The sequence below is a fragment of the Diplotaxodon limnothrissa genome, linkage group LG8, assembly GCF_057381915.1.
Source record: "Diplotaxodon limnothrissa isolate DT_005_m linkage group LG8, D_limnothrissa_male_GT1.1, whole genome shotgun sequence".
In the NCBI taxonomy this organism is placed as follows: Eukaryota; Metazoa; Chordata; class Actinopteri; order Cichliformes; family Cichlidae; genus Diplotaxodon; species Diplotaxodon limnothrissa.
This window is the reverse complement of record NC_140603.1, coordinates 9,158,380-9,173,019: the sequence shown is the minus strand read 5'-3', so window position 1 is coordinate 9,173,019 and position 14,640 is coordinate 9,158,380. Positions and strand designations below refer to the sequence as shown.

Here is a 14,640-nt window from a genome sequence, read left to right as displayed (position 1 = left end):
AATCTCATAAATTGTGATATATTATAGAAATTAAATTAAAATTTAATTAAAAAGTGCAGATTAAGTATTTTTATTTAAAAATGAGTAAAATATCTTTCAAAAAAACGATTAACAAAAACCTTATTAAAACATCTCTTCCTTTATGTGCACAGCTGTATTACTGTGTCATGCCTTTTGCGTATGCACTCCATTTAGCCTCTTTCTACAAAGGTGCTGCTCAAAATGTACAAGTTTATCATTCATATCATGACTAAGATCTGAGGCATGCAGATTACAACTTCATAATTAGCGGGCCGTCAGGTTAGCTGGGGTCAAACACTAATCTCAGTGCTAATTAAAATTTAGCTTGTGCAGCTCATCAAAACAATTAGTGGAGAACAATAATGAGAGGAGTGATGGAAGGAGGGGGACTGTGTGTGCTTGTAGACTAGGATTCAATAAATGAGACAGAGGCTCCAACATGCTTTCAATGCCAATGGCACAGCAGTGGAATGGCCAGTGTGTATATGCCACCAAGACAGAGGGGTCCAATCCTGGGAGAAGATGAGAGGAAAGGGAGGAGAAGGAAGCAAGCGAGAGAGAGCGGTGTGGAAATACAAGAAAAGGAGCATCCAAATGTTTCAACAGACAGAAAGAACAACCGCTCACAATCTGATAAGTTAAGAAAAGTGATGCTGGGACATTTCATTCAAATCTCTCTCCCTCTGCCTCATGTTCTTCCTCCCCACTGCCTTGTTTTCCTCTTGGCTACTACTTCTTCCACAGAAGCAGCCGTCTGCCAATATGATCCCTCCTCAATCTTAAGGTGACACGAAAAAAAGGAGGGGAGGGCGGAGACTTGGCTGACAAAAGTACAGAGACAAAAGTAAACAAGTGCAGATGGTCTGCGTGTTGTTAAAGGACAGCGGTGGATGCGAGGTGAAGGACACGAATCTGCCGCCACCATTGCGGAAACTTTGCATTTCTCCTCTCGTCTTTTTCTTCTCGCTTTGCTTCCGCAGCCCAGAGGACGACCCTCAGAGACTTGCCTGCCTCGACATCGGCGGTCCATCTGTGTCTCCCTAAAACACACGCAGTAATACACACACTCCCAAGTGTTTCACACAATGTTTACATTACATTGGCCCAGCCTACAGCGGGAAACAGACAGCAAGAGAATACACAACTGACGGCTTCTCTCTGTACGAGTATTTATAGTACAGAGAAGAAAAACGCTGCTGGGACAGACTCACTCACTCCTTCATGGAATTTCCCCATCTTGGACGTCACAGACAAAAACGAACACCACAAAAATGACACTTATTCTGGGCACCTTTATAGCTGCATTACATAACGCAGCACATTCAAACAAAACAGAAGCATCAATCCAAAAATCAAACACCCACTGCTTGTAGGAGAAATAGATTTATTATTCGGGGGTTGTGAATATACATGCTCTGTTTTTTTATGATGTCTAAAGGTAAAGACAACATTCACAAGGCGGATCTTTTGTGCAACAGTTTCAGTAGACTCGCTCCTCACAGATAAAAGCATCATATGCAATGGTTTTTAAAATGTATGTACACGGTTACACACAAATCAACCGCCGCCAGGCAGGTCTCCTCTGTCAAATCCGTGTGTCGTGAACACAGGAGCTGGAACGCATGCCGGAGAGGTCCCTCTGCAAAATGTTATCGGCCCAGTTCATTTAAAGGGCTCTCAGTTTATCCTCTATTAGGGATCTTCTGGGGTAACGGTAAAGCTACAACTTTTTGCAAAGTTGCTACAGGTTTTTCAGATTGCCACTGTTGCTTAGCTCATCTGAGCATTTCTACACATTGATTTGAATTAAAACCTGGAGCTGATATTTGAGGTAATACCTGGTATTGCTGATAAAGAACAGGCTGGAGTAACAGATGTGGAATGGCTAGCAGGACGACACCCTCAAGATTCCTTAGCCCTACCCCTACCAACATCAGCTGCTAAAGCACCGCCATCCAGTGATGGCAAAGCCGGACTCACTAGCCACATCCAACAAAAAAAGAACTAGGCTTGAGCTGCAGGTCTTAGAAGAGCAGTTTTTGAGGATAACATGCTCGGTCAGTTTATTCAGCTGTCATTCTATCTGCGTGTTTGTAGTTCCGTCCAGGAGTAACCGGCGGAGCTCCTGTGGGTCGGTGACGGGCAGAGAGCACGTGAAGTCCTGACAGACGTAGGCTGTGGCTACACCGCGCAGCTGCGACATGGAGGAGAGGACGGGCAGGCGCTGGCACAGGAAACTCTCCGTGTCCCCATCAGCGAGCATCAAGACCTGAAAGAGCCAAGCAAATCCAAGCTCCAGTTAAAATAGTTAACATCTCATCTCCAGCTAGTACTTGGTAGACCATCCTCTGTCTCAAACAAGCCACTTTAACTCCTATGGTCTTCGCTTTAAATCAGGCTTCTTTTGATTGGCTGTCCCTCAAAGACAAAAGGTTTGAACAGCAGGTGGGTGTGGCTTCTACTCTGGGGTGTGGCTTCTATGCTGACATGTGCCTGATATGACCATATTAGTATGCTGCTCTCACTGACATCAAACAGAAGACATGCTGTTATGCTTGTAAATTAATAAAAGTGAACTGAGTTGAAGTATAGTGCATCTGCTCAAAGGCAGTGATTTCAGTGAAGCTAGCCCCTCCTGTATGCTAATTCCTAATGCATACACACATTTTGTTTTAGCATCATGGAAAACTGGAATTCTGTGTGTGGGACACAGGAATTACAGCTGAGAAGCAGAAAAATCAAACGAGTGCTGGAACAGTAAATAGAAACCATTTGTTTTAATACGAACAAAAAAAAAAAAGAAAGTCAGTTGTCGCCATTTGGCCAAGCGTGAAAATGGTTTGAGTAATTGGATTGTCATTTTTATGTTACTTCCATCTGTGTGGCAGCAGTCCAGTCACTAAAGAAGAGTGTTACTGTCCGGGAGAAAGATGTTCAGTGTAATTACATCTTTAAACCATTTCTGTGTCAACGCATCATCTCGGCACACAGCGCGGCCTCGTGCTGATCATGATTGCTCTCTTTATTCCTTTAATACAGCTGTACTACTCCCATACACTCACCCAAAATAACCCTCCCAAAAACACCACATTCAAACGTGGGTCAGTGGCTGCTATGCTGTCATGCCCACACCAAGTCAAGAAATTATTATGTGTGTGTCTGTGTGGGGGATACATGCGTGGTTCACCAGTCCTGCCTGCAGCAATGACGCTTTAAAAAAAGACAAAAACCCAAACAAATAATTTAAGTATGTATTCACAAGAATGTGAATTTGGGCTCCAGGTCACCAGAGAGAGAAAAACCGGCTGCCTGTCTTTGTGCATGTCTGTGTGTCACTGCAGTGTTGGACAGGCAGCAGAGCGAAGTTAAAGAGAGCTGCCCTGTCTGGTCCCTGGGCGGTTTCCTGTCAGACACGTGTCATTTCCTCCTGGCCCTGCACCACCTCTGGTTCACAACGGAGCGAGAAATGACAATACAAACAAGGAGCGGAGGGAAAAATGAGAAAAGGAAGGAGAAAGGAGACGAGATCGGACGACTGCAGGAGGGTAGAGGTGAAACTTCTTGAGTAGACTGACATGACCGTCGGTATAATAAGCTGACAACCAGAGGCAGTATAGGAAACAAACACTGGTTACAGGTTTGAATGATCGACAGAGTATCTGCAGTATATAAACATCTAAGACAAGCTTGAGCCAGGTAGGTTAAACCTCTGCACTGTTTTATCCACACAGCAGATGAACTTAATCAGGTCTTGTTTGTTTTTCCAATAATAAATTGTACGTTTGCTAGTAAGACAAATGACCACCTTATCCTTTAGCACAGCCTGAACTATCTTAGGAAAGCTTTCCTGTTGTTTGTTCAGGCAGTCTTCAGGAACATCTTGATGTATGCAAAATCATCCAGGTAAGGAAATCCCCCAAAGTAGTCTTATGGGTCTTCAGGAATAGTTCTCCAGACGTCCCCTTTCTCTTCTTTGGAGGTCGACTACCTTTCGTTGTGTTCTTTGTCGAGATGCCGCACTGCTTCAATAGTGCTGAGGTCCAGGCGGGGAGGCCAATCCATGACTGACAGTAGTTAACATCTAAATAGTTAACATCTCATCTCCAGCTAGTACTTGGTAGACCATCCTCTGTCTCAAACAAGCCACTTTAACTCCTATGGTCTTCGCTTTAAATCAGGCTTCTTTTGATTGGCTGTCCCTCAAAGACAAAAGGTTTGAACAGCAGGTGGGTGTGGCTTCTACTCTGGGGTGTGGCTTCTATGCTGACATGTGCCTGATATGACCATATTAGTATGCTGCTCTCACTGACATCAAACAGAAGACATGCTGTTATGCTTGTAAATTAATAAAAGTGAACTGAGTTGAAGTATAGTGCATCTGCTCAAAGGCAGTGATTTCAGTGAAGCTAGCCCCTCCTGTATGCTAATTCCTAATGCATACACACATTTTGTTTTAGCATCATGGAAAACTGGAATTCTGTGTGTGGGACACAGGAATTACAGCTGAGAAGCAGAAAAATCAAACGAGTGCTGGAACAGTAAATAGAAACCATTTGTTTTAATACGAACAAAAAAAAAAAAAAGAAAGTCAGTTGTCGCCATTTGGCCAAGCGTGAAAATGGTTTGAGTAATTGGATTGTCATTTTTATGTTACTTCCATCTGTGTGGCAGCAGTCCAGTCACTAAAGAAGAGTGTTACTGTCCGGGAGAAAGATGTTCAGTGTAATTACATCTTTAAACCATTTCTGTGTCAACGCATCATCTCGGCACACAGCGCGGCCTCGTGCTGATCATGATTGCTCTCTTTATTCCTTTAATACAGCTGTACTACTCCCATACACTCACCCAAAATAACCCTCCCAAAAACACCACATTCAAACGTGGGTCAGTGGCTGCAATGCTGTCATGCCCACACCAAGTCAAGAAATTATTATGTGTGTGTCTGTGTGGGGGATACATGCGTGGTTCACCAGTCCTGCCTGCAGCAATGACGCTTTAAAAAAAGACAAAAACCCAAACAAATAATTTAAGTATGTATTCACAAGAATGTGAATTTGGGCTTCAGGTCACCAGAGAGAGAAAAACCGGCTGCCTGTCTTTGTGCATGTCTGTGTGTCACTGCAGTGTTGGACAGGCAGCAGAGCGAAGTTAAAGAGAGCTGCCCTGTCTGGTCCCTGGGCGGTTTCCTGTCAGACACGTGTCATTTCCTCCTGGCCCTGCACCACCTCTGGTTCACAACGGAGCGAGAAATGACAATACAAACAAGGAGCGGAGGGAAAAATGAGAAAAGGAAGGAGAAAGGAGACGAGATCGGACGACTGCAGGAGGGTAGAGGTGAAACTTCTTGAGTAGACTGACATGACCGTCGGTATAATAAGCTGACAACCAGAGGCAGTATAGGAAACAAACACTGGTTACAGGTTTGAATGATCGACAGAGTATCTGCAGTATATAAACATCTAAGACAAGCTTGAGCCAGGTAGGTTAAACCTCTGCAGTTTTATCCACACAGCAGATGAACTTAATCAGGTCTTGTTTGTTTTTCCAATAATAAATTGTACGTTTGCTAGTAAGACAAATGACCACCTTATCCTTTAGCACAGCCTGAACTATCTTAGGAAAGCTTTCCTGTTGTTTGTTCAGGCAGTCTTCAGGAACATCTTGATGTATGCAAAATCATCCAGGTAAGGAAATCCCCCAAAGTAGTCTTATGGGTCTTCAGGAATAGTTCTCCAGACGTCCCCTTTCTCTTCTTTGGAGGTCGACTGCCTTTCGTTGTGTTCTTTGTCGAGATGCCGCACTGCTTCAATAGTGCTGAGGTCCAGGCGGGGAGGCCAATCCATGACTGACAGTGTTCGATAGTGTGCTTTTCTATCCAGATTCGCTGTTCCTGCACTGACCGTGTGTTTACACTGTCATGCTGAAAAATGCAGCCATTGCGATTCACATCCTTCCCAGTTGGTATTGAATGGTGGGTCAAAATCTGAAAGTACTTTCCTAGATTGATAAATTGCATCAATTTTGACAAGTTCTCCAACAACAGCTCCAAACCATGACAGAGCCTCCACCGTGTCTTACAGATGGCTGTAGACACTCACTATTGTACATCGTTGCTGACTTCCTGCCGACATTGGTTTAGTCCTGTTAGTCCAGATCTTGTGTAATGTGGGATACCTCAGCCTTTTCTCCCAGTTTCCCTTCCTTCAGAATGTCTTCTTGACAGCCACCATTTGACAGAGACCATTGTGCTGAATGCTCAGTAAACAACTGATGCATCTCTCTGATATTGTGTCAGGTCTTTAATAGATTTTTTCCTAATTGTTAAGGTCGTCACTTTCAGATACTGATACAATTCACAGAGATGTATAATTCCTAGATGATGCATCTTAATGAGTCCAGTTACCCTCCGACACTTCCCTTTTGCACAACTATATGGTTGACAATGAATATCATTCCCATCAAAGTCAGCTGTACTTTGCATTTAGTCCAAATTTGCTAACATGCTCAACTCTAATGGCAAACCTGTTAAACACAAACCTGCTAATCATCAGCATTACCCAGCTGTCCCTGTGATTCCTTAAATGCTGCTGTGCTGCAGTACTAACTCTTAGAGCTGCTAGCAAAGCATTTAATAAAAAGATCGAAACACTGTTTTGGTATCAGTGATAAAACAACATTAATATATCAGAACTGTGATCTGGGAATATTAGAAATGTCATCCCTTCACAGAGTACATAATGATCAGTATGAAGTATGGATTAAACATAAATAATGATACAGTAAAATATCACGGTCCTTCATCTTCCTATGGGTTACCCAGTGGCTAGAAACATCCATATTTAAATTGAAATAGGCAGTAACTCTGAAGTGTACAGGTGGCTGTAATAAACTAGAGCACACAGGTACTCCCGATCCTGCTTTCATCGCTAATTGTTCTTTAGTCATTAGACAAAATTGTCTGCTGGAGGAGACTCTCCTCTTCTATAAGCGTGCCAGCCAGCACTCACCCGGGCCACCATGCGGAACTGTTTGCATCCTCTTCACCCCGTCTCAATGAGCCTTCTCATTCACTGGCTGTCTCAGAGCTCCCCAAGTGCTCCACTCAGCCATTTAGATGCTCATTTGTGCCGATAGCCATCTGCACTTCAAAAGCCAAAAAACTATCAATAGATTACGCCGCTCAAATCCATCCATCCATCCGCTTCCGCTTATCCTTTTCAGGGTCGCGGGGGGCGCTGGAGCCCATCCCAGCTGTCATAGGGCGAGAGGCGGGGTACACCCTGGACAGGTCGCCAGTCTGTCGCAGGGCCAACACACAGGGACAAACAACCATTCACACTCACATTCATTCACACATTCACACCTAGTGACAATTTGGATTATCCAATTAACCTATCCCCACAAGCTGCATGTCTTTGGACGGTGGGAGGAAGCCGGAGTACCCGGAGGGAACCCACGCAAACACGGGGAGAACATGCAAACTCCACACAGAAAGACCCCGGCCTGATGTTGGAATTGAACTCAGGACCTTCTTGCTGTGCGGCAACAGTGATAACCACCGTGCCACCGTGCTGCTGTGTTGAACTACTTCTGTGTCTATTACTAAATATGCTGTGTGGTAAAGAAAATTCTTCCTTAAGGGGAGCATGAAAGGATGCTGCCCACATCTTATCTTCTCAAAATTCATGCAGGCTTACGTGTTTGAAGAAGCTCAGATGATAAATAATTTTGGCACTAAAAAACAGAAAACTGTGGAAACATCACACCGAGCACCGGAGAGAGCTGTCTACAAACATTTTTGGGCATTAAATCAGGGGAAGACTGGGAAGAAGCATGATGGAGTGTGTTCATATTGGTGTGACCGTTGTCATAGCGACCAGAGGAGGATTTCCCTGCCAAACTGAACCTTTTCCACCCCGACTTGATTCTTCTTTTGGCTTCATGCCGTCCCTCCCTGGGTTCAGACCACATCCAGCCACGTGGCCTCAACTTAAAGGTCGCTCAGTAGTCTGTCTGTGTCACAACAACACGATCTGCACAGACCCCTCGGTGCTGGAAACGACCTGTGCGTGTGTGTGTGTGTGTGTGTGTGTGTGAAGCTGTAGCAGACAGCACAGTTGGCTACACATGAGAGTGCAAACTCCCACAGGGTTAATCCCCTCATACTGGGCAACCCTGAAACAAATACACACACACACACACACACACACACACCTCCCACCCGTTAAATGTCCCTACACTGACAGCTCCCTCCCACTCTACATCTCTCATTCTGCCAAAGCAGAAGAGCTCAGACATTTAAAAAGAACATGCCGTACCTGTGCTGACAGCAACTCGCAAACACACACGCAGCTTCGGAAATCATTTTATCATACTTAGCATCCGCACAACTTGGGGGCTAAACTCACACAATGATCGCATTGAATGCGTGCTTTCAGGAGCCGCTGTCACACCTGAGGAAGAGCAATCACAGTTCTACACGCAGTCAAGCGTGAAGAGAATTACTTCCCCCATCCCTCTCACTTTTGTTTTGTCCAACTTGCACGCACACACACACATGCATGCATGCTCACTGTGTGCTGCTCAGTCATCACTGCAACCTGACATCTGGACTTCTGCCCCAGGACAGAAACAGACAAATTCACGCTTTTACGTACATTCTGTGACAGTGTGCTGCTCATATCACCAGTCATCCAGTGACTTTAACTTTACCCTTGGGTTCATTTATTTATCTTTTCAACAAGAGAGAAGGATGAGAGGAGGTGAGTGTGCCAGAAAGAAAACTGGACAGGAGACATTTGAGAGGAAGGAGAAGGTCAGAGAAACGGGAACGGATTCGGCTGATTTGGGAGCATTAAGCAGGATTGAGCTAAAACTCTTCACAGAGATCAAAATCTGCCTTTTTCTACACTTAACTATATAATATCCAGAACAGTTAACACACTTCAACTAAGTGCACATTTTAATGCAAGGCTTAATATTCAGTTTAAACTCAGACTCCAAATATGATCACCTACACCACATTAAAAGCAAGAATCTGGAAGCTTTCCTTATCCTTCCAAAAACAGTTATGACACACAAGGGCTCTGACGAGGATCTGAGGCTTTCCTATGGATTAAAATTTTGGACCGCCTCATATTTGAGGTGTTTCGTCTTCTTCAAGCTAACGCTTAACAGTTTTTACAGTGTGGAGTTCCCACTGTCCTGCTCACAAAGACCACTGCTGTCAAAGGAAGGGTGTGTTAAATGTGCAGAAATGTTTAGGTGGGTTGCAGTGGTGGGGGTGTAAATCAGCTTATCATGTGCATGAATATCAGGAGTTTCACAGCAGGTTACTGAAATGTGACAATATCATTGATGTTCTCCCAGTTTGTTTTTTTTAAATCCAGAGAATTAAAAAGACTGACACGAAAATGTGGACTCAAGCTAATGTCCAAAATTATGCACATTACTTGACACAAGAGCTACGAATACAGACATAAGGAAAAAAAACTACAAAATAAGCCTGCGCGCACGCACACACACACACACACACACACACACACACACACACACACACACACACGCCGTCTGACCCGAGTTAGAATGAGTGGGCGAGCCTGTTCTGGCAGTGTGTTCTGTCTTTTGTCAAGCTGGGCATCAGTTTTCAGCTGCTGACAGTCTCTACAGGACCCTCTTCACTAAATCAAACTGTGTCTGCAGCAAGATGTGAGAATGCCTTGGGATCTGAGCAGAATTAACAGCCTCTCTCTTCAATCAGGCCCTGACACCTACGGCACACTTCATCAGCTTCTGTTGTGTTTAAGATGAAAGAAGATTCTCATTTTTTAATGTCGTAAAAGTCACGCCAAGTTAGAAATGCTAAAGCAATAAAATCTGACATATGAGTGATACAAGGACGAGGCCAGTAGTCTGAAATATCCCAGATATACAGGCGGGTGACTAATGAAGGAAAAAGACTTGAACCCTTGACCCCTGTATGGAGAGGATCTGCTGGCTCTGTTATGCTGGGGTGGGGGTCTGTCTCCTTAGAAGGAAGGACGACTGTAAATCCATACAAAGATGTTCTGAGGAATCACCTTTACCTTTTTGGAAGAATGTCGTTCATTACTCCAGTAACATTTCAGCGATTGGGTGATCTTTCTGGAGGAACAGTGGAGCAGATCTGGTTGTATGGAAAGGCCCAATCAAAGGTCCTCCCTTACTAATGTAACGGGGAACATTATATCAAAGACATCACAAAATGCATAAGTGTCCTACTTCACATTTAAAGAAGAATGTTAAGCACGGCTCCACAACACGGGTGGAGAATCATCCTGGTGCTACACGTTTGAAACGGCAACGGTTAGCTTTAGTTTGGTTAATATTAGAACCACCAAGAGGGTCATTTATGTAGCTGTGTATAAAACTCATCATCTCATACTTCATTACTTATCCAGTGTTTTAGTGCTGGCTAAAATGACAAATTATTACAAACACCTCTACTTAAAGCCGCCAAGAGAATTTGACCCCCAACAGAAATCACTGTAAAAATGCTGCACTTTACATTTACAGCACACCTGCATTGTTGACACATGAGCAAGAAACAGCTAGATGTGATTGATAGATGAATACACAGGGCACTGTAGTTAGATAAAAGATGAATGGTTACTACGGTGCTGACCCGGGGCTGGAAGTGTAGAGAATTGGGCAGATTTCTACTGTCAGAGCAGAGAGTCCAAAGTAGTAATCAGAGCAAAAAAAAGTGAAATACACAGCAGATCAGCTGAACTGATTTCAGGCCTGAGGAGCAGAGCCGAGGAGGGCTGCAGACTGAGGTGGAGCAATGTGGGTGGTGGTGAATGAGAGAGGCTACAAGTCCACTGAAGGAAAAGCAGACATGACAAACTTTCACTGTTTTACCTTTATAATAATTCATTTATTAAAATTAACTTAATATTTTGCTGTTGCAACAACTGGGTTATCAGTGAGCGCTCCGTTTTCGATCCTGTCTTTATATTAATTACATTCAGTTTCCAATTCAATTCAATTGAAGTTTATCTATATAGCACGAATTCACAACAAAAGCCGCCTCAAGGCGATTTTTATTGTAGGGTAAAGACCCAACAATAAGACAGACAAAACCTCAACAATCAGACGGCCCCATTTCAACAGTAGCAGAACCAGGCTCAGGTAGGGGCCATCTGCTGTGACCAGTTGGGGGGGTAAGAGGAAAACGATACGAAAAAGAGAAGACAAATGAAACCACAACATAGGGAGACGGGACAAAGCAGGGTGAGGGAGAGAGGAGACTACAATTAATGCTGCAGTGGCGTAAAAATATGTGAAGAGTAAAAAAGGTGAGCGGAGAAGAAGTGCACAGTGTATCCTATTAAGTCCTTCAGCATTCTGAGCCTGAAGCAGCATAGCTAGAAGATGGTTCAGGGACATCTGATCTAGCCCCAACTACAAGCTCTATCAAAAAAACCTAATCTTGAAAATAGAGAGGGTGTCACACTGGGAGCTGGTTCCATGGGAGAGGAGCTGACAGCTGAAGGCTCTACTTTTAGAAACTCTGGGAACCAGAGTGCTCTGTTAGGATCATGTGCATGTATGACAGGACCTGATTATTCAAGATGTTGTATGTGACGAGAAGGATTTTGAATTCAATTCTGGATTTAACTGGGAGCCAATGACAAGAAACGAATATGGGAGAAAACAGAAACAAGCAAAATGAACTCTCATCCTCTCAAAGCTGGGGGCTTTTTAGGGAATTATAAGATCGATAAAACCTGATAATAACAAACATCAATAGTCCAGCATAGAGATAATCAGTCCAACATATTTGTTTATGTGTGCACTGAAAAACATATCCTGATCAAAAGTGTACTGAAGGTTATTCTAATATACTGTAAATTATTATATTTATAGATTAAACAAAGCATATTGTGGTGAATTTTACCTGCTCAAATCTGTATCAACTTACATCAACAATATGTGGTTGTTGAATAGTGGTATTGTAAAGCGCTTTGGGTGCCTTGAAAAGCGCTATATAAATCCAATCCATTATTATTATTATTATCAATCAGAATACTACAGATGTCTGCAAATTATTATTATATAATAATAATTATAATAAAAATATTATATTATCATAATCGGCCTTTGTCAATACTCAATATCGACTCATAAGAAAAGATTTACATTCTGTTTTGCTTTTGCAAAAGCAGAAAAAATAATAGAGATGAACTTTTTTTTGAACCAAAAGAAATCTAGATTCTTGTCAGATGTAACTAATTTAATCCTTGACAGAGAGCTTGGCTCTTGTTTCAGGTGGCAGGGCAGGGATAGCTCAGTAGGTAAAGTGGTCGCCCCATGATCAGAAGGTCGGCGGTTCGAATCCACTTAACGGCTACCCTGAGGTACCCCTGAGCAAGGTACCGTCCCTACACACTGCTCCCCGGGCGCCTGCTTAGTGGGCTGCCCACTGCTTCACTGAGTGAATGGGTCAAATGCAGAGAAAAACAAGTAATTTCCCCATGGGGATCAATAAAGTATCCATTATTATTATTATTATTATTACACTCAGGGTCACTGGAAGGCAGATGAACAGTACATCTGTGCCCCTGAGAACCACTAGCCACTAACTGGATGTGTGAGATGAAAGACTGCTGGACTCCATCTGAGGTGTTTCATTAGCTCTCAGTCGTACAGTGGGCCAGAATTGGAAATAAGGTCTAAAATTTTGCTTCTTTCTAATTCACTATGGGAAATTGTGTGAATTTCAGCACGTGTATGGATACTAGCTCTGTGTGTGAAAGATTGATCAGCTAGAACATATTTGTATGTCTTTTAATTTCAGCACAAAATGAACAAAGTGAGTTTTCAATTATTTTTCTTAGCCTTTCCAACAACACCATTCTGTTTACAGGATATCTTTGTATACTGAGATTTTAGCTTCATACTGCTGTAAAAAATGTGAGCAGAACTGAATTATTCAAGCGTTATTAACCCTCTGGGGTCCAGGGTATAATTGGCCGTTTTTGACTACTTTTGATTTTACTTCTATATTTCACCTTTAAAAACTGTTCATCTTGCTTTGTTTGGTATCATTCTCTTCAGCACAGCCCTCATACCTCATATCTGGTGTCATTCCTAAAACTTACCCCCTCTTCCTAAACAACCAAATGCCACATATAATTTTGTGATTCGTTGACATGGTACACTTTAACACCAATAGGAAAGGGGTGTTTTTCTTTAAAAAAAAAATTTTTGCTCCAAAGGGGAGAGTGGTTGCTAGCGCTGTCCTTAGAAAACACTGTTTATACCATTTTATTCAGACACAAAGATAGCGTGTATTTTTCTTTTATCATAACTCTCGTTTTACATGGCCTATCAACACAATTCAAAAACTGGTATATAGTTTGCAGTCCACACTTTTGACAAGTTGAAATGGAGGCTGTGCATCGTTCCATCTTGTTGTCTTAAATTGGTCATGTGATTTTGACGCACTCGTGCATCCGTCGACCCTAGAGGGTTAAAGAAAATAACTACTAATTTCTAACTTTAGTACTAATAACTACTTCATTCTTCTTGCAACTTCACAAAAAATGACTGTTTTAATTTTATATAGCTATTTTAATGTCTAATCAAGTGTGTCAAACATAAGGCCCAGGGTCCACAATCAGCCCAGCAAGGACAAGGACAGCAAGCAAGGAAAATATGAAGAGGGCAGAAAGTTTTAGAAGTTATACAACTGATAAAAATCTTCTCTATAGCCATTCTTACTACACCAAAGTAGTTAAGTAACAGATAAACAATTAAATGACAGAAAAGTTCCTGTTTTTTTACTTTCTACCATAGAAGTTTCAATTAAAACAAGAAAACTTTCATCAATCAATAAGCTGTAAGTTCTATAAATATGGGACAGTCTGGGCAGTGAGCTGCCAGAATCTTTTCTGTATTTTTAGATATTTATCGTGTAGAAAAACTGAAATTGAACTTCTTTATTTTATAGTAAGATGTCTCAGGAATTAAATGTGTAGTTAAATGTCTTTACACAATGTATGTTTCACTTGGCGATCAAAGTGGCCTTCAATGGAAAATGAGTTTGACATCCCTGGTCTAAATGCTCTTTTATATCCTCTTACGCTGCTTTTGTAAATTACCTTTGATGTCTTTTGAAATTTTATGTAAAGCACTTTGAATAGCCTTGCTGTTAAAATGTGCTAAAGAAATAAACTTGCCTTGCCTCCTCGATAGAATGTTACAAGGTCCAGATACTAGATACCATTCATCAGTTTCAGATAAGAGATCCAAGTGAAAATTACATGATACTGGCTGAGGCAGATGAAGAAGTACACCAGTACAGGAAGGAGACACAGGCAGCCAACAGGAACAAAATCCAAATTGTTGCTTTGAAAATAAATTATCTGAAAGAGACAGACTAAGACTGAACTGCTTGTAGAGAATTTGCATGCAGTTCGGAGTAATGTTGATGCAGGATTTTCTTCAACACAGTTCTCCACTAAATGCAAATTGATTCTTGGCACTGTCAATGAACAAAATGCTCAGAACTGCTTTCCTTCCTTTGACTGCCAGGGAGATGTTGGCTCAGCTTAGAGTGCTTCCAACTATTTA

General features: G+C 42.4%; 1 protein-coding gene across 1 annotated transcript in view; it reads right to left on the bottom strand.

Annotated features, from left to right (window-relative positions):
• Positions 1-1,394: 1,394 nt before the first annotated feature.
• The window catches only part of spata20 (spermatogenesis associated 20), a 56,415-nt gene continuing 43,169 nt past the window's right edge, over positions 1,395-14,640 (bottom strand). The window contains exon 16 of the mRNA XM_085361221.1: positions 1,395-2,290. Within this exon, the coding sequence (XP_085217347.1) occupies positions 2,096-2,290 (195 nt within the window). The 3' untranslated portion in view covers positions 1,395-2,095. The remainder of the gene's footprint in view (positions 2,291-14,640) is intronic.